Genomic DNA, 20960 nt, shown 5'->3' with positions numbered 1-20960 from the left:
AAGCCACCAAAATTCTTTTGCATGTTTATTTTTTGTTTGTTTGTTGTTTTTTCTAGACATCGTCTATCAGGTGGAATATGAAAGTCTGTGTGGGTTTGTTATGGGTGTTAAGAGCCTGTGAAGTGCCTCCACATGCTTTGGCTACCTCCAGAGGTGAATTTCATCTCAACTCGGGACATACTCGGGACAGTATGTGCATTTGTACATATTGTACAAATGTTTTAGGTGCTTTGGATGTTTACGTTGTTACACATCAAACAGATCAGTCAGTTAGTATGGTCCTCACAGACCCTGATCCTAACATCACGCAATTAGCCAACATACATGAAAAGAGTGAGATTGTGACACTGTGACACAGGTTTCAAATCAGAAAATGTAAAAATGTTCTTCTCTTTCCTCGGCTTTGTCCTTTTTCCAGAGATAATACAAATTTCCACCTGAGAGTGCTGATCAGCACATGTTCCCATTATGTGTTTGTGTGTCTATGTGTCTGTAATTTTGGCACCATTAAGATGTGTGTGTTTTTGCACGAGGCACTACCAAAGCAGTGTTATTGCGTGAGATTGCTCTAGTAAGTGTTTTTTTCCACAATAATTGTTTGGGTTGGCACCGATACAGATACGAATGTGTAGACTAATCACTCATCCAGGCGATCAGTAGGCATATCCTGGCATTGTCCTGTTGAATGTGTTTGATGGTGTCAGTCTGCAGGCACCAAGCTGTGGACAGAAAGGCATTCTTCCCCTCTTGACACAACCTGGCAATGGGAGTGGTCTTTAGAGAAAGCCAATGAAAGTTGGGTTGGGTGTAGTCTTTGCTATAAAATAGAGCTTCCAGTGGGGCTGAAGGTCCTCTTAGTATAGCCGATCCTTGACCATCACATTACTTTATAATGTCCTGACTGCGTGGTGATTTAGGATTGTGCCTGCTGTTTCTGGAGTCTGGAGCCATGGAGGTAGGACTACCTGGAGTTTAGAAGAAAGGGGGTTTTGAAACAGGCCTAATATTGCACACAAAATAATTAAATAATCTTCACACATCAGACGATAATGGTATCAGTATAAGCCATGATGAAAGTCAGAAGATATATATGTATATATGTGTTTCAGGTGTATATGAAGAGACATTTTGGAGGAATTTGTGTCTTTCTGCAGCTGATTTGTGAGTATTATATTAGAGAACATCCAGATTCATTTTTAGCCTTACACCCAAAAGTGACACATCCTTATAGACTGTGTGACATGTTTCATGTGAAATCTCTTATAATTCTACCTCTACACACATTTGCATATTGTTGTATTCTGTGTGTGTGTTTGTCCAGCTTGCGTGGCAAGTATGACCGGGAGATGCAGTCTGTTTGGACGACATCACTTTCACACATTCGATGGGGTTTTGTATGAGTTTCCTGGCGACTGCAGCTACCTTCTGGCTGGGGACTGCAGCCATCATTCCTTCACGCTGCTTGGTGAGTCACGCTCAAATTCAATAAAGAGATTCAAAAAGATTTGAATTCTAATGGTGTGCAAGGCTTATCTTCTGTATTTTAGTGTGCTATGTGTTGCCACTTTGATATGTATATTTGTAGCAATATATTGGATTTTGGAACTTGTTTACTAATTCATCCTCACTTTTAATTTTATGCAGAATAAACTAGAGTCTTGTTTGCCTAAGTGTGCCATAGCAGTGTCACAAAGTAGTAACAGCGTGTTCAAAATGTGCTTTGAATCTGCAGGCGACTTTCAAAATGGCAAAAGAACTGGAGTCACACTGTTTCTGGGGGATGTCTTTGAGTTGCGCCTGTCTGTAGATGGTCGGCTCTCACAAGGAGAAAAAAGGTAGCATAATAGAGTTGTCATTCAACATTAAGTATGTGTGCATAAATAATGAAAGTTCCTCACTAGTTTGATTCTGCGGAAGTTTGATGTGTGTCTTCTCTTTTTTTTTCCTAGACTGTCACTGCCCTATGCATCTCACTCTGTGTTTGTGGGCTCAGAGCTGGGCTTTTACAAGGTCTGGAGTGAGGAGTTTGGCTTCACTGTTACCATTGACAATGCAGCCAACATTGCATTGACACTGACCAAACAGCATACAAACCGCACCTGCGGCCTCTGTGGCAACTTCAACTCTATGACGGCTGATGAATATACTGCTCAGGAAGGTACGTGCACGCTATAGGGTCCACAAGATGTGCGAGAGGGAATCTAGGGAGAGTTCATTATTACTGGAATAGCGGAAATGGTTTGAGTCACCAGCACTCAAAAGCAGGAAGAGTAACAACTGAGCACAGGAAAAGATAACAAAGTAAAAGAAAGCAAAAGGCACAGTTGTGGTAGGATGAGATTAAGAACAAATCTGTCAACTTGTTTGTGTCTCTTTGTGTGTGTCTGTGTCTTTTTCAGGATTTCTAACAGAGGACACTTATGACTTTGCAAATTCATGGGCAGTGAAGGGAGCTGATCAGACGTGTCAGCATGTCCTAAATCCCTCCCAATCCTGTAACGCAACAAAAGAAACTTCCATGGTGAGAAGACAGTTAACGTACACATGCACACGTCTACATAGTAAGCATTCATTACTGTAGATAAAAATCATAAAAAAAGATAGTTCACAATAGTTTACTTCCTGATGAAGCACCTGTGTCTCCAACAGCACCCGGTATTTATTTGTGTCTATTGTACAATAATTTGATTTGGTTACTTTTGTTACTATGCAGTCAGTTTTGCATATACATAAATTGTGTGAAATGTCAAATGAATGTCTGCTTAAAGTTAGAATATAAATAATTTCCTTTGCAAACTCTTTCCATATTATTACCCGCCCATTTCTGTCCCTACATTTAACTTTCATTATGAAGGTATGAAATGGACTTAAAAATTTTACATTATGTCAGATCTTTGGCTAAAAAGTTGAGAAAGACTTGGCATTTTTAATATACCTGTCCTTTTTCATAGAGCGATTTGCCCTCCATATACAGTATTAAGGTTCAATATGCTCCAAATGGGAAGAGAGCCCAGTCTCTTTAAAAAACAAACAGCTGGTGAGCAGACAGATCTGACAGGTGTGACTGCAGCTCTGTAGCGGGTGTATTCTTTGTTGGCGGGCAGATATGAAAAAAATCCGTTAGATTTCAAAAAGAACATTTTGTTCATCACAAACACCCACATGTGAGAAAACTGTACAAATTTCATGTTAGTGTGAAACCATAGGATGCCATCAGCATCTCCTTCAGCAATTGCAAGACTAATATATATTCTCTCTGTAACTGATTATAGAGAAGGATATTTACTTTTATTCCAAAATCCTGTTTCTATCATTATGATATTATGGCCATTTTCAGCTTTAACTCGCCAGCTGTTAATCCACTCTTCCTTTTTCTTCCTTTTTCATGAGGTTGCTTAATTTGTTAATTTTATTTACCATTTATCTAACTTCACAGATTAAAGGCTAAAGAACTTATTTTGTGCCTGTTTGCCTGCTTGTAGATTTTGTCCAGCTGCAATATGTTGCAGACCTCTAGTGTGTTTCTCCACTGTGCCCACTTGGTCTCTCCCGAGCCATTCCTGTTGCTGTGTCAGAAGGAGGCCTGCCACTGTGATCAAAAGGGGGCAGAAGACTGCTATTGTCCAATCCTGCTGGAGTATGCTCGTGCATGCCATGCTCATGGGATACTTCTTCACGGCTGGCCGCAGGAAAGCCAGTGCTGTAAGTTTGACAATTCCTGAAAAATAATAGCAGGTTATAACATGACATTAATTATTTATATGTGTTTTTTTTTTGTGTGTGTGCTTGTAAAGTCCCCAAATGTCCAATTGGCATGCAGTACAGTGAATGCACCAAGTCTTGTTCTACAACCTGCCATAGCCTCAACATCCAGGAGGTCTGCAAGGAAGAGTGTGTGGATGGCTGCACGTGCCCTGGTAACCCCTCGCTCACTATATCTAACTGTTATCTCTGCCTTGCTGTTTTTAGTAGTTACATAGCATGCGTGTGTGTTTCAGTTGGCAAGGTTTTGGATGGTAATCGCTGTGTTGAGGTATCCCAGTGTTCCTGTGCACACATGGGACGGCATTTCCCACCAGGATCCACAATCTCTCAGGACTGCAACATCTGGTGAGAGGACAATGCAGGCACAAATATGGAGACACAGAAATAGCTGCATATGATATATGCATCCTTCAAACAAATGTCTCTATTCTGCAGTGTGTGTCGTCACGGTTCATGGGAATGTACCAATGAAGGCTGCCCCGGTGAGAGAGATATGCAGCAATACTCGACACACTCACTAATATGTTCATCTGGGAAATAAAGGCCTCATTTCTGGCATCGTATTCTTGTTGTCTGTGTGTAGGTGAATGCTTGGTTGTTGGCCAGTCTCACTTCAAGACCTTTGACAACAAGTTCTTTACCTTCATTGGCCAGTGTCAGTATCTGTTGGCAAAGGACTGCCCACAAAATGAGTTTTCTATCATAATTGAGAATGTACAGGTAAAAAAATTGAAATTTGTTCTTATACTTATTAGACAACAATTACACAAAGAATACCCAGTTGATATTCTTTCACTCCCATGTCGCCAGCTGTTCATCATTTATAGCATTCTGGTTGCTTTTTATGTTTCAGTGTGCTGATGATCAAGATGCTGTGTGCACACGCTCAGTGACACTCAGTCTGCCCTCTCTGGAAGACATGACAGTCAAGTTGAAGCATGGAGGAATTGTTTCTGTCAACAGCATGGACATCCAGACCCCAATGCGTCATGGTATGCTACTTTGGACTGCATTTCAGAGACCCTCTATGCATATTAGATAAGGAAATATACCTACAAGAAGGCTGCATATCTGTCATATTTCATTATGACAGTGACAACACATTCACTCCCAACCTATATAGCAAAACATTTATTGTGACACTATAGAGAAGAAAGCATCTAATTATCATTAAAAGATAAATCATAATGTCTTTATCAACACAATTTCTTGTTATTGTTTTGTAATAATTTCTGTCAGCACAAATTTGTTAAGTACTTGCTTAAATTGAAACCAGCCATTTTTCCATGTGTGCCATTTTACAGGCCATTTGCACATCCAGAGATCTGTTCAGTCTTCTGTACGTGTAAAGTTTGGCGAGGACCTTCGTCTGGACTGGGATGGGCGAGGCCGTGTGCTTTTAAAGGTTGAAGAAGTTTTATATCTTAAAGATGTTTCTTTGCAATGATCCCTGTGTGAATGGATGAAGAAACAACTGTGCTGAATTTTGTCTACTTCCATAGCTGGGCCCACAATGGGCAGGAAGGACGTGTGGGCTGTGTGGTAACTACAATGGTAACCAAGGTGATGATTTTTTGACCGGTTCTGGACTAGTTGAGGCCGGTCCTCAGGCTTTTGGCCAGGCTTGGAGGATCAACGGAGACTGTGAACCCCTTCACAAACATGAAACGGATCCATGCGCCGTCAACCCAAAAAGAGGTATACACACCAACATAGACATAGACGTAGACATAACCCCAATAATCACACAACACCAATCCTACGATACCTTTCAGTGCGTTTTGCAGAAGAGGCATGTGCAGTGATGATGTCAGACGTGTTCAGTCCGTGCCACTTTCTGGTGAATCCGGCTCCGTTCCAGCAGTTCTGTCGTTATGATGTGTGTGCGTGTGAGGACGGCGAGGAGTGCCTGTGCTCAGCTCTGTCTGCCTATGCAGCTGCCTGCTCGGCAAGAGGAGTGCTGCTCAACTGGAGGTCCCCCGCGCTCTGTGGTAACCTTTACACTGAACTCATTTACAGTTGATCACACGCACGCACGCACGCACGCACGCACACACACACACACACACACACACACACACACACACACACACACACACACATGCAAAACACATGGCGAAGAATCATACACTGTGAACTCAGTAGCCTCTTTTTGTGACTTATTTAGGAATTTGTATGCATTTTTTTTATTGATCACTTCATTTTCTGCAATATTTTTAGACAGATAATTTTATATGCATATCTTCTGCAAGAGCTATGGTTTTCAGTGATGTTTAGATCAGAGACTAATCATAACTCTAAAAGCTTGAGTCTTTTCTGAATTTGAGGACTGCTTTGGATTATTGCCTTATTGCAGTTACTTGATTGAATTTGCAGAATTTTACTGGAAACTATTCTTCCCTTTTCCTGTGCAGTGTTTCCTGTGCCACTGTCTTCTATACTAAGCAGAATGTTTCCACCTCCATGTTGGCAAGATTTTTCTTTCCTTGCATGGTGCCATTTTTTTTTCTCCTAAAATACTTTTGTGATTGTGACCAAAGAGCTAAAGCTGAATTTTATTTTTCCACAGCTTCTAATTCTACAAGCACTCTTATCCAGGTGTTTTGTATATTTATAGATTACGTGAGAGTGCCGTTTATTTTTTGATAATGCTTCCATGTAGACCCTGTTTGTGCATCAGTGCTGGAAAGCACAATAGTGCAATATCCCTAATGTAATGTTTAATGGGAATAAATCACCAATCCTCTCCTGATATGCTGTTCACAGCGCTGGAGTGCACTGGAGGGCAGGTGTATGAGGCCTGTGGGAGCATGTGTGACCGCACATGCCGTTCTCTGTCTGGGGCTGAGGCTGGCTGCAAGGGGGAGAGGGTGTGTGAGGAGGGCTGTTTCTGTCCTGCTGGGAAATACCTGAGTTCCTCAGGCGAATGTGTTACAGCTGACCAGTGTACCTGCCTGCATGATGGACAGCTTTACCAGCCTAATGATGTCTATGCAGATCACAACAGTATTTGGTCAGTGACTATGCATGCTTATGAACAACCTTAAACTTTAAACAATTGTTGGGTTTACTATTTTATCTTTTGTTAAATTTTTTTGCCTTCTTGTCTTTGCTTGTGACTGTAGCTACTGTGAGAAGGGCTCCATGCGGTGTAGCTCCACTGAAACGACTTCATCGCTCTCTGACCTCTTCTATGATGACGACTCAGCACCGTCCAGAGGTATAACTGAGTGTTTTAGAGGAGCCCCCAAATCTTTTTCAGGATCAGGGCTTCAAACATTCCCAGCCAGTGTCATATTTCTCATTTGATTATTTACTGAACCCTGAACAATTTGGTCAGTGTCTCTTTGGTCTTATGTTTGTTATTTGTCACAAACCTTGAAATGCATGTTTATTTATTTACTTATTCATTTATTTCCTGTATGCAGCGCGACGGTCAGCTCAGTGCCCTCCTCCACTTGTACGTGCAGAATGTGATGCCGGAGAAAAAGGTCTGGAGTGTGCTAGAACCTGCCAAAATCTGGATCTGCCTTGTGTCAGTCCTGCCTGCATCCCTGGCTGCCTCTGTCCACCCGGCACTGTAGGTGGTTTGCTATATTGTGTGCGTGCTGTAGATAAATGAGCCAACGTTTAAAGTAAAACATTCTGATTGATTATCAAATTGATTTCAGGTGCGTCACCGAAGAGAGTGCATTACACCGGAGCAGTGTCCCTGTTACCATAACAACCGGCCATATGCAACAGGACAGACCATCTCTGTGGACTGCAACACTTGGTAAAATGACTGTTAATACATTTGTTCATTAAAAGGAATACCTGCACTGTGTTTGCTTAGCAGGCGTCCTGTTTTGCAGTGTGTGCAAGAACAGGAAGTGGCACTGCACAGAGAAAGTGTGTGATGGTGTGTGCCACACTGTGGGGGAAGGGCACTACATCACTTTTGATGGCTTCAAGTACTCCTTCCCTGGCCTCTGCCAGTATGTCCTAGCCCAGGTAAGAGACTGAGAGATCCAAAAAGGGCTTCAAAGTGAACTGCAGACTATAGAGTACATGCACTGGTTTTATTAAATCTATTCTTGTCCTATCTTTTTTCTACTTTCACTATCAATAGGACATGTGTAATGGAGAAGAGGGTTCCTTCAGGGTGTTGGTGGAGAATGAGGCCTGTGGAATGGTGGGACACCGCTGTGCAAAAGCTGTCACAATCTTCTACCAGGGAGGGTTAATAATAATGCAGCATGGAGAGGTAACACACAAACATCTACTCTGACTCATGGCTACACATGAAGCTAATTAAGTGATTTATTGAATCAGTGCCAAGTCCACATGAACTTAAAAACACGATGTCACTGCAGAGGTGAAAAAGTTGTCAGACTTGTGATTTATGAATTATGATTACGAGGTGAACAAGTCTAACAGTTAAGCTCTCTACTGTTTGTAGAGGCTATCTAATGTACCTGAATAAATCTGTGAAGACAGACATTCAAAATTGCAGCTAAATTTTGCTTCACAAAATGCATTCTAGTGGTCTTGAAACATTATATTCATAATTTAGACATATCAGCAGTACAGTTTGTCACCTGTGGGCAAATATATGCTAGGTTTGCATGTACTCTGTGTTGATGACAACAAACTGCCTAGTATCTTTCGCTTAACAATCCAATCCGATACAACTAAAATATTTTTGTCTCTGTTTGGTACATTCATAACTTGTGCTCTGCTTTACTTGGATACTCTGAGAATGGACTTAGTCAAACTGTAAGCTTTTCAGACTTGACACACTCAGTATGTCAGATGCACCACTAATGATCATCTTTCTGTTTTTCAGGTGAAGATGAAGAGGCCAGTGCCACAGGGCTCACAGGTGGAGATTATCCAATCTGGTCACTTTTACACTTTGCTGCTGGGAAAACACATTTCCCTCAGCTGGGATAAGGGAACCCGCCTCCTGGTTCACATCTCATCTGATTACAGGGTACTGTTGTATTACAACTAATTCTAACGGCATGAACCTTGTTCATTTTATTCACAATAAAAAATATAAACTATTATTGTGTATAGGGCCGGGTGTGCGGCTTGTGTGGTAACTTTGATGGGAATGTGAACAATGACTTGATGAGCAGTAACCACCAGCTGGAGGTGGATGCTTCACACTTTGGGAACTCCTGGAAGGTCATTCCTAGCTGTGCCGATATAACAAAGGTAAAGTCTAGTCTCAAAGGGTCAGCTTGCTAAAGGGACAAAGTAACACTTTCTCTCTAGCTTTATTTTTAATTATTATTTTTAATATTTAGCAGAGCCCAACCATTATAATCAGCCAATATCAGCTATTTGTCAATATATCGGTATCAGCATTTATAACCGCTGGTAAATAATAATTTACCAGCGCCCTTCAACCATGTTATGAGTGTTGATGGTGCACAATTTGTCCACCAGAGGGCGTTCTGCAACTCCCTGTTGGCAACACGTTTTTGAAATGCTACAAACACAACCAGCTGATCTCAGCAGAGTAAGGCAGAGTGTAAAGGAGTAATCTATTACTTGCTGTGACAGTAAAACCAGTATATTTTTAAACTGCATTGTCATATCATCTTAAAAGGACTCCCGAATAACTGAATTTTAGGGAAATCTGTTAATGTTTTGAGTGTCTAAAATAAGAAAATATTGGGCTGTATATCAGATTTTTTAATCATTAAATATCAGTATCATCCTTACAATCCTATGTCTTTTGGGCTCTAATATTTAGATGTATCTCTTAGAGTTATACTTCACCATGACTGTGGTGCTTGCAGCACTGATAATTTGATTTCTTTCAACATCAGCGTTTCTTCCAGACTTGTTACACTTGATTAGCTAAACTCTTTAATCCAAACAGTTGTCACACTGTGATGTATCCAAGAAATTTTCACTGACATTTTTTCATGTTATAGTAATTTGTTATTCATTGTATCCCACAGAGGAACATTAGAAAAGTATTGAGATCAGAGTGGGTTTATTGATCTATATGAAAATCTCTGCAGCCTAAAGCTCACAGTGGTGTAAGGACTAAAATAAATCATTCACATGCATTTAAATATTATTACAATTAAATCAAGTATGTTGATACATACAGTACATTGTATATATTGCAATACTGCACTGGTACAGAATAGATAGAGACATTTTACAGTACTTTGAAAAAGAGATAAACACTATCACACAATTTGCTTGTTTTTTTTTTTGTATGCATAGATATCCGCTCCTTGCAGTGACAACATTGTCAAATTGGTAACAGTGGAGCAGTCATGCCGTATCCTCACCGGTTCCCTCTTTAAGGAATGCAACAGCCAGGTGAGTGCAATTACAGGCATGTCTCTGTCTGATGAAACTACATGGATTGATAGGTTTATGCTCTTTTCCCTCTGCCACTGCCTGTGTGTCTGTAGGTGGATGCAGAGCCTTATGTAGAGATGTGTGTGGAGGCAGCATGCTCCTGTCCATCAGTGGGTGACTGTCAGTGTTTCTGCGATGTTATTGCGGCCTATGCGCAGGCTTGCTCAGAGGGAGGTGTATTCATCAGCTGGAGATCAAATGATCTTTGCCGTGAGTATAAAATAAGTCATAACTGCCTGACCAAGCTAACAAAAAATACAAATGAAAGAACTCCATATGAAATATCAGAATTTTCTTCATCAAGCAAAGAAAACACATACATATTGTCATTCAAGTGGCGTTTGCATTTTTTTGTGATAAAAGTCATGATTTTACTGAGAATGTCGAATTACAGATAACATTTTTAGCAGCAGTCTAAAATCAAAATTACTATAAACTTATCAAATGCAGAATCATTTTTTTATTCTAGCCAAGTGAAATGACTGTGTGTTCTGGTTCCCTAGCCTTGAGCTGTGAGGAGCTGAACCCTAGGATCCCAGGTGTAGGGGAGGAGTTATGCCAGTGGAGGTATAATACCTGTGGTCCTGCCTGTCCAATCACCTGCCAGCATCCAGATCCCCTCCACTGCTCGCTCACATGTGTGGAAGGCTGTCATGCCTACTGTCCTCCAGGTATCAACAAATAACCGTATATACAACTGGCACAAATACATTCAATATCTACATACTGTGCAAATATAGGAGGAAACATTCTTATACAAAAATGCAAATTTTCTGGGTGAGTTTAACATTTACCTTGATGCTCTTAGGACAACTCCTGGATGAGGTAGCCATGCGATGTGTAGATCCCTCTCAGTGTCAGGTGTGTATGCATGAGGGTCAAAGAATCTCCCACGGGAACAAGGTCATCCTGAATCACAATGACCCCGACCACTGCAAAATATGGTAATACCCAATCAGAATACTCCCTGATGAGTTTGAATTTTTTGGTTCTCTGCTTCTCATAGTGCGATGCCTTACTTGATTTTCAGAGAACCGAGGTTATCCTGGTAACCAAACATTTGGTAATGAATGCTTTCTAATTTGATTTTATGATGTTTTGTTTTTCTTTACTATAGTCATTGTGACAACAACACTTTAAGCTGTGAAGCTTGTAGCTCCTTTTCCATGTTCTCAACTCCCACACCAACACCCACTTATGGCACCTTCACAACGCTTCCCTTCACCACCTTGATGCCTGAGGGCACATGTGACCGTGCCATGGATCTGGCATTCTTATTGGATGGTTCCGAAGCTCTGAGTGAAGATGAATTTGAAGCTACCAAACAGTTCATACTAGGGGTGGTTGAACGATTCCGCATGGGCTCGGCTCACACTCGAGCCACAGTGCTGCTTTACCACTCTGGAGTCAAAACCTATGATCTGCAGGTAGCTAAACACATAATGCACACATGTGACTCAGCAAATGTGTATTTTGTGCAAAAATGCGCAGTATTCTATAAAGGTGCAATATGCAAAATTCCTCTCCCAATCCTAACAAAAACTGTCTCTATCAAGGGGCAAAGTTTTGGTGTGTTCACCTCTTTAGGAAGACACAAGTTGTAACACATAGGTTTGTGTAAGGCATACTAACTTGCAGTAATTCACTTTTTATAACAGATTATAATGTGTCATTTCTGCTGTAGTCAATCCAGACCGACTTAATATACTAGAAAAAATAAATGTATGCAAACAACTATAAAAATTCACCACAATAGTGGACACTAAAATGTAAAAGAAAGCAAGTGGATTCAGCATGGCTTAAATAATAATGAGTGATCGAATGTTGCTTAAAAAAAAACTGCTTTGTTGACTCACTAAAACTGATTCAAGGACTACATGTTGATCTACTATTTTACCTTGCTTTTTCATGCCTGTAGGTTCAGAAGTGGATATTTAAGAAGACTGTGCGTGAGCTTCATTACACAGGAGGAGATGCTGCCTTCATGGATGAGGCTGTCAAATATCTGGCTATCAACATCTATGACAAGAACAAGCGTGAGAATGCTGGGCGCGTTGCCATTATCTTGGCGGCCAGTGCCAACCCTCGCCCTATCCGTTCCATTGTAAAGATGCTCCGCAAGAAGGCCATCACCACCCTGACACTGGCACTAGGTCCTGGGGTAGACATGGGACAAATTACTGAAATCACCAAGGCCAATCCTGATAACAGGGCTTATGTGCTGAGTAGCACAGGTGAGCTGCCTGAGCGCCTGCTAGAGCTGACAGATTACCTCTGCACTTTGGGGATGGAGCCTGAGGTGGCAAAACCTCCAGCACCAAAGACCACAGTGGGTAAACCTCACAGGGCCACAACCACTACTTCCCCAGTTTTTCTACAACCCATACAGCACCTCCCCAACACTCCTTCAGCAACAGCATTGTCTGGCCTGTCTCCCACTACCACATCGCCATCTTTTCTTTTGCCAGCCAAAGATATAACATTTATCATAGAAGGCTCTGATGCTGTTGGTGAAGTAAACTTTAACAAGTCACTCCTCTTCATGGAAGAAGTTATCTCAAAGCTGGTGGAGGAGGAGTTGATTCGCATCACGGTGATCCAATACTCAGTGACAGTCACTGTGGAGATCAGTCGGTGGGAGCTAAGGCAGCAGAAAACCGTCCTGCTGCAACGCCTGAGGGAGATTCGTTGGAGGGGTGGTAGTAAGACAAACACTGGAGCAGCTATCTCTACTTTTCAAGAAATGGCTACAGTCCAGCCTTCACTTCATCCTGCCCCACCTCAGCTGGTTTTCCTCGTGACAGAAAACCCACCCACTGACACAGTAACACGCCCACCATCTACCAGCGTCCAGACACATGTGTATCCTATTGGTATTGGACCAAAGATACATGAAACTGACTTGCTACAATTCAGTTTTCCTCAGCGCCCAGTCATGGTGGAGGACTACAACCATCTAACAAGTGTGGTCCACCGTATAGTCAATATCACACGCTCCACAGTCAGGCCCCGCTCACCTACACTGCCACCCCTAGTTGTCCCAACACATGCCAGCCTGCCACTCTCAGGTACAATGACAGACTCACTTATTTTCATCAAACAGTCCACAGGGAAGTCTTAGCCAATATTAATTTGGAATCTTATCTTTTTACAGTGCCGTGTAACAAACCTGTGGATGTGCTGTTCCTCTTAAAGGCTGGAGAGCAGCTTGAGGACATGAAGACATTTGTTAAAACTTTTATCAATAATGCTGACATAGGTAGGTGTGATGAAGCCCCTGAATGTAGCTCTTTTTCATTATTATTATACATTCTTTCTGTTTTTAATGAATCTCTCTTTAGCAGGTTATTAAAAAAAAAACAAAACAAGATGTTTAAGGGTCAAATAGGCTCTAAGAAAAACACCTTTTTGCAAATTTCAGTAATTACTACATTTCCATGAGAACAATACAATTACTGAAGATATGATGGTTTTACATGTTAAGTTTATTCCTTTTAGGTCAAAATATTTTTGCCATTATATTCAACTTCAAAGGACAATGTCTTTGAGTTCAACAGCAGAGTGGAAAATTACTAACAGCTGTGTGCTCACATTTGGACAATTAATCATCATTTGATCTTTATGTTCTGCATATTTAACTTTGTTTTGCATCAGTGTAAAAAAGAACTTTGTTAAATATTTCCCTTACAAGATTTGATGCTGAAAATAGTACATGCACAAAAAACAAACAAACAAACAAACAAAAAAAACAGAGGTATGTGCAGTATATGTTACTGATGCTTATTAAAGAAACAGCTTTCTACAGTCAGCTCCGTGTTTGTATGTGTGCAGGGCCAAATGGCACTCTTGTGAGTGTTGTTCAGTATGGAGACCGCATCACAGCAGAATTCACATGGAATGATCAACAGAGTAAATCAAACCTCCTGAGACAGGTGGAGAGCATTCCTACAAGGACACCTGCAGCCCCTGCACTAGGTAAAGGGATTCTTAAACTAATATGTGCATACATTTAGACAGATGCACAATCACATGCACTGACTGTTCTCACTGTTTGCAGGGTCTGCCCTGAGATTTGCTGTGCAGACATCCATCTCACCAATTAGTGGTGGAAGAGCTGGTGTAGCTAAGGCTGTGGTGATGCTGGTGATGGACAAATCAGCTGATGATGTTAGGGAAGCAGCTAATGAGGCACTGGCAGCAGGTAAGTAAATCATCGTTAAGACATTTGATACCTCAGTAAAAAGTTCAGTTCATGTTTCCACCCTTCATTTTTCTCTCTCACACCTGTGGTGTAGCTTGACTGATAAGAGTCTCTTCCTTCAGGTGTGTCAGTGTTCCCGATTGGGATTGGACCAAACTATAACGAGAGTGAACTTAGTGTGCTTGGTCACCAGGGCAACCAAGAAAACACTCTCCATCTGAGGAGCATTGATCAGTTGCTGATGTTGCTAACTCTGGACAGGAGTTACACAGAGAGAATCTGCAGAGGTGCTTACAGACAGAGACACATACAGTAAATCTTCATTATATAGTGATGATAAAAGTTGACACTAATGGAAATGTTATGTGCTGTCTTATTGATTTTTTTTTTTTTTAATTTAGCTGGTCCACCAGGAGTGTGTGTTGATGATAATGGAAATGAGAGAAAGGTGAATAATGTCCGCTGGAGTTAAAGGCAAGGTACAGCATTAGTGTAACCTTTTGCAAGATTTATTTGAAGCAAATTGGGTATCTCTCTGTCTATGTGCCTCAGCCTGGTGAGTCATGGCTGCTGGAGGATGGCTGTCACTCTGTCTTGTGCCACCCCAGTGGGTCAGTGACAGTACAGAATCACAAAGTCAGCTGTGACAGATTGGAGCCGCCAGCCTGCAGAAACAACATGCCACCTGTTAAAGTCCAGGAGGCCTGCAGCTGCCACTGGGAATGCCCTTGTACGTACAAACAAAGGATCCAAAAGCTTCTTAGATCTAGACTATCTATATAAAGTTCACACCATTTGTGTACTTGCTGCTAACATTGAATGCCGGGAGCTAACATTTCTTTCTATTTATACTGACTGTTAACAGATCACATGTTTCTGGCTCCAGTACAAACACTCTTTTCCTCCTGCCTTGTGTGTATTGATAGGCATGTGTATGGGCAGCTCTACCAACCATGTAGTCAGGTTTGACGGCCTGGCACTTAGGCTGGATGGGGAGGGTTTGTGCTCCTATACACTTCTCACTGTCAGCAGAGGCATCAGTGAAGGGTCAGAGGTCAAACTCCACACTGGACCTTGTCAAGACTCATCAAATTACAACCAAGTCTGCATGAAAGCCATGGAGGTGATCCATGGACCAAATAAGGTGCTGCTGAAGGATGACATGATGGTAAGTTGTCTATATGTCTTGTTTAGGATGTCTGCAATAAAGGTATATAAAGATTTGTTTATTCCCTGTGTATATGTTTATTTGAGCAGGCCATGATTGAACAGGAAGAGCTTACACTGCCGTGGCGGCACGCCGGTCTGGAGCTGGTGCGTTATGGAGGAGTGATGCTGCAGCTGAAATCAGATCATGGCTACGTCCTGACTTTCACTCCTCAGAGCAATGAGTTTACCATCACGTTGCTCAGCTCCACTACCAACGGGCACACTGCTGGACTCTGTGGTAACAGGAATATAGAACCCACTTCAAAGCTATGAAAAAAGTCAGCATGTAAAATCCCTGTGGCTTTCTGATTCCTTTTTATTCTGATAATTGCCCCAAATATCATTGTCAGGTGGCTGTGGGGAGGAGAAGGTGAATGTCCTTTCTTTACGTAATGGAAGCTCAACCAACGACCAACCAGCTTTCATCTTAGACTGGACTGTGGCTGTAGATCACGGTGTGTGCCTGCCAAGACGAAGGGCGGTGTGCGTGTCCAGAGCAGCAATGGGATGTCAAGCTCTACGTTCTGAGGTGTTCGAACCATGCCATGCATATATTCCTGTCCAGGTTTTCCTCACCAAGTGTGAGGAGCAGGCATGTGAGGAGTCAGATGTGTGTGAGTTAATTTCTACCTATGCACGCCTCTGTAGACAAAGAGGTGTGTGCGTGGACTGGAGAAGCCCTCACCTCTGCCGTAAGTAATATTTTGATTTGCAGATGAGTGTACCTTCCAGTCCAGTGGCAGCATTTTGACACCTGAGTCTAGATCTAAACTTAACTCTGTCCTGTGTTGCAGCAATGCAGTGTCCGAGTTCCATGGAGTATGATGCATGTCGGACAGGGTGTGTGGAGGACTGTGGTAACATACAGACGTTGCCAGGCGACTGGTCGGTTGCTAGGAGTAACGAGTCATCCTGTATGGACACACCTACTGAAGGCTGTTTCTGTGCTGGAGGCACAGTTTTGCATCATGGGCAATGTGTACCACCAGAAGCATGTGGACAGTGTGTAGATCATCATGGACACTCATATATGGTGAGACACAGAACAAGAAAAATGTGATTTAATGCACGAAGAGGCATTCATGCAAAATCAAGTCCTTAGTTTACAAGACGTTCTATTGGAATATTATCAGGCAAACATTTAAGGGTTAGAGAATAAAACATGATTTGAATGCCCTCTAGTGTTGATTTCTAATATAACCAAGTGCACCATGATGAAATGAGCCTGGTTTGTCTCTGTTTGTACAGTATATGCAGAGTTGGGTACCAGATGAGAACCCATGTTTGATTTGCATGTGTCTGGATAAACAACGGATCAACTGCACTGCCCGGCCGTGCAATGATGTCACAAGTTAGAACCGCTTCTGTCACTCCTTATTTTGCTATTTTTTTTGTAGTGTTGCTAAAGAAGAAGAAAAAAAAACTAATCACCAGTATCTGTTTGTAGATCCAGTGTGCGGACCTTGTGAAGTCCTAAGAAGAAACAGAGAATCCAGGTGCTGCCCAGAGTATGAGTGTGGTATGTTTAAAAACAAACAAACAACAACAACAAAAAAAACAGCATCATTAATAGTGTTTTCATTTTCAGGCTAATGGGTAAAAAAAAGAGAAAAAGGTCAATTTTTTTCTATTTGCAATGAAGAGCAATTTTACGAGATGGTGTGGGCAGTTACTGAATAATTACGCAATACTTACTCAGTAGTTATTAAATTATTATGATCCAAATGATCAACTCTGACGTAGTGAAAATTCCACAGTTACGCCTCATTCATTCCTCAGTATCTACCCTTATTTTTGTATACCAAATGTATATTGTTACCAAATTTATAGTATGTGTGCCACTGATTCACACTATCACTTTCCAGTTTGTGATCTAGTGAACTGTGACCTACCTGAGGTTCCTCGTTGTGAGGATGGTCAATCTGTGGTCCTGAAAAACCCTGGGGAATGTCAGCCTATACACGAGTGTGGTAGGTCATTTAGACATTCTCTGTGATGCTCCGGATCTGCTATACTCTGGCAAATGCACACATGAAACAGAGCACACTTTGACACAACTCTATTCATCTCTCTTTTTTTTTTTTTTTTTTTTTTTGTCTCAGTGTGCAAAAAGGAAGAATGTCTTCTTCAAGCTCCTCCCCACTGTCCACCACATCGCCAACTGTCGGTCAGAAAGACAAAGTGCTGCGATGTGTTTGAATGTGCTTGCAACTGCCAGAACTCCACCCACACCTGTCCCATTGGGTTCACTGTGTCCTCCACTACCAATGATTGTGGCTGCACAGAAACCAACTGCCTGCCAGATAATGTGAGTATATTTTTGGATTCAAATCTCAGTGCAATAAGTTTGTTGTTTGTCTGCTTAGATTTATGTCCACTATGTCTCCAGGTGTGTGTGGTTGGAGGAGTGGTTCACACAGTGGGGAGTGAATGGGAGGAAGGGTGTAAGAAGTGCACGTGCACTGAACAGCAGGACAAAGACACATCACTCCACACTGCTCAGTGTAAACCACCTGTTTGCGATCAGACTTGTCCTCTGGTGAGATTAACACACAGCAAAGATGCACATTTGATTTATTCGTCTATATTGATACGCTCCTATATATTTATTATGTATTTCAGGGCTCAACATACACTTCATTAGAAGGAGAGTGCTGTGGAAAGTGCATACCAAGCAGCTGTGTGGAGTCAGGGGGAGAGATGCGAGGGGACACACTCATCAGTGGAAAGCTCAGACAAGTATGTGTGTGTAGAGTTCAGACATGCCTGAACTGTATGTGCAAATAATTAGTGCTGAGTAATTATCAACCTAGAGGCGTTTGAATCAGTGAAGGACAGAAAGTCACTGAGCAAATTGCTCCCCATCATGGACAACCCATTGCACTCTCTCCATTCCACACTACAGAGACAGCAGAGCTCATTCAATCCTGCTGCCATAAAGAATGCTTCAGGAAGTCTGTCTGTCTGTCTGTCTATGAAAAACACCAAAAACTTATGTTGTTAATGCTGCAGGTTCTCTTCTTTCAGTTTATTTTACTCTCATCTCTATGTTGTCTTCAGGTGGGTGAGGTTTGGCAATCCCCAGATAATAAATGTGTCTTGCATCACTGTATAAAAGTCAGGAATGAGGTGTTCATCTCTGCTGCAAATGTCAACTGCTCGGTTATGGATACTCCATCCTGCCCACTGGGGACTGAGTTACGCTGTGACACTGAGGACTGCTGTCCCAGCTGCCACTGTGGTAAACACAAATACACACACACACACACACACACACACACACACACACACACACACACACACACACACACACACACACACACACACACACACACAGACTTACGCAGGAGGCACATAGAAAATCTGGTGCTCCAGGTTAGAAAACTGCCCTTCGACTAGCAAATGATGCATGAATCATCAAGCTTGCACTCATCTAACTTTGCCTTTAGTCAAATCATACACACAGTGTTTTCATAGCAAGTTGTAGTTGCAGTGCATGTCCAACAGATGACTCTGGTGTCATCCCATAGATGGTATCCTGATCTGACCTTAAACAAACTGGAGATTGTTGTTGTTTAACATGACTATGGAAATTATTTTCTCTCTACAGCTCCTATGAATGCCTGTGTTCTCAACCACACTGTGATAGGGGTAAGTCATTCAGAGAAGTAGCAACTGCTCTCATATAAGAAAGAGATTTTGGAAATGTTTTGTGTTTTATACTGTATGTGTATTTGTACAGGCAGGGGAGCAGCTGATGGTCGATGCATGTACACACTGTCAGTGCAGGGTGGTGGATGGCCCAGTGAGGAAATACGAACTGTCCTGTAGGAAAATGAGCTGTTCCTCTTGCCCCATGGTAACCATCATCAGGTTATTTTATATGTTGTAACCACTGTCATTTCTCATCCTCATCATAACTAATTAATACATTAAAAAAAAAATCCAGATTCTTTAATTGTCTGTCCACATTCCTTCCCTGCTCATCATTAAACTGTAGCCACATCATCTTTCCACGATTCCCTTTATTCACAAAAGTAAATAAGAAATTATTTATTTTGTCCAGGCAAGCTCATGTTTTTGTATTTACAGTAGTGACCTCCTAATATCTTCCTAGCTAAATGAATACCCACAAGTACCCTCCATATTTTTAGGGATACACTCTTGAGGAGGAGGAAGGTGCTTGCTGTGGTCGCTGTGTTCCCACTGCCTGCTTTGTTCAACAACCAAATGGAAAACTCATCAGTGTGAACGTAAGTGCTTTGCACACTAGATGATGCCATACCATACTTTATTATACTATTCTGTGCAAGTTGCAGTATTTGCATCTACATACTGTAAGTGCGTGTGTGTGTGTATCATGTTCCTTCAGGTCAATACGACTAGTGAGGATGGTTGCACGTTGTATACATGTGGAGTAAATGATAAAGGAAGTCTTGTGCTGCAGACTAGAGTGACTGCCTGCCCTCCTTTTAATCGCCAAGCTTGCTTGAACCAGGGGGTAAAACTCTCAGCTATCTCGCAGTATTCCCTTATATATATATATATATATATATATATATATATATATATATATATATATATATATATATATATATATATATATATATATATATATATATATATATATATATATATATATATATATATATATATATTTTTCTATCTGCCAGGAATCTATATAACATTCTCTCTCCTGTTGCATCTTTTCCAGGGAAAAGTCAGCCAGATTGGAACAACCTGCTGTGAGATGTGTGAGTTGAGCTGTGCTCTTTGCAAGACTAGTACTTTTATTGTAATGTAGAAGTTTGGATTTTAATAATTGTTTGTGTGTGTCTGGACGTGTGTGTGAAGGTACGGAGCCAGAGTGCCGAAGGACAGTGGGAAGGCTTGACTACATCAAGGTGGATGACTGCCAGTCAGAGAACCAGATAGACCTGCACTACTGTGAGGTAAGACACACACATACACACATTTAAGAATGATTAAATCCCCCCCCCCCAATAGGATTAGCCTCCAAATTTAAATGAAATCATAACACTGTCACTCATACTTTCTGTCCTTTCTGTCTCCCTGCTATCCTTCCATCCGTCTATCTTTCTGTCTATCAGGGCAAATGTCGCAGTAAGTCCATGTACTCCCTGCAGAAGGCTGCTGTGGAGCAGGAGTGTGTATGCTGCGCTGCAGTAGAGACAGAGCCTCTCAGTGTTCCTGTCGTGTGTGCCAATGGCACTCATAGCCACCACACCATTCTGTCTGTCACCAAATGTGACTGTCTCTCCAGACACTGCACTTAGAGAGTGAGAGGAACACAGAGATAAAAAAAAGTTGATGCTTTTTTGTTGTATCCAAGCAAATGTACCTGTATAAAACCTCTACTTTGAAAAATAGCAATAAAACAAACTTACCAGTT

At 41.6% G+C, this 20960-nt stretch overlaps 1 protein-coding gene across 1 annotated transcript; it reads left to right on the top strand.

The window, feature by feature from the left end:
* Positions 1–847: 847 nt before the first annotated feature.
* vwf (von Willebrand factor) lies at positions 848–20940 on the top strand. The gene is made up of 53 exons (XM_030731278.1): positions 848–955; positions 1110–1161; positions 1322–1465; positions 1733–1835; positions 1950–2158; positions 2400–2521; positions 3483–3702; positions 3795–3917; positions 3999–4110; positions 4201–4247; positions 4349–4485; positions 4619–4757; positions 5070–5170; positions 5268–5463; positions 5541–5756; positions 6532–6778; positions 6891–6985; positions 7194–7345; positions 7437–7540; positions 7620–7758; positions 7877–8011; positions 8594–8740; positions 8827–8967; positions 9997–10095; positions 10191–10347; positions 10641–10808; positions 10946–11081; positions 11255–11564; positions 12056–13205; positions 13292–13396; positions 13969–14112; positions 14195–14338; positions 14461–14625; positions 14740–14786; positions 14891–15068; positions 15265–15506; positions 15596–15785; positions 15898–16239; positions 16342–16580; positions 16796–16898; positions 16995–17066; positions 17413–17517; positions 17650–17855; positions 17937–18086; positions 18170–18286; positions 18608–18788; positions 19158–19198; positions 19290–19406; positions 19702–19800; positions 19920–20048; positions 20262–20301; positions 20402–20499; positions 20659–20940. The coding sequence occupies exons 1-53, from the start codon at positions 950–952 to the stop codon at positions 20842–20844; spliced, it is 8547 nt and encodes a 2848-aa protein (XP_030587138.1). The 5' UTR covers positions 848–949; the 3' UTR covers positions 20845–20940.
* The last annotated feature ends 20 nt before the right edge of the window (positions 20941–20960 follow it).

Source organism: Archocentrus centrarchus, chromosome 6, assembly GCF_007364275.1.
Source record: "Archocentrus centrarchus isolate MPI-CPG fArcCen1 chromosome 6, fArcCen1, whole genome shotgun sequence".
Taxonomy (NCBI): Eukaryota; Metazoa; Chordata; class Actinopteri; order Cichliformes; family Cichlidae; genus Archocentrus; species Archocentrus centrarchus.
This window is presented reverse-complemented; position numbering and strand designations above follow the sequence as displayed.

Bases quoted from the DNA above. Each gene is read 5' to 3' on its own strand.
- vwf (XM_030731278.1), top strand. The intron at 5,464-5,540 runs GTATACACACCA...GATACCTTTCAG, and splicing joins CGCCGTCAACCCAAAAAGAG to TGCGTTTTGCAGAAGAGGCA. The intron at 18,789-19,157 runs GTAAACACAAAT...TTCTCTCTACAG, and splicing joins CTGTCCCAGCTGCCACTGTG to CTCCTATGAATGCCTGTGTT.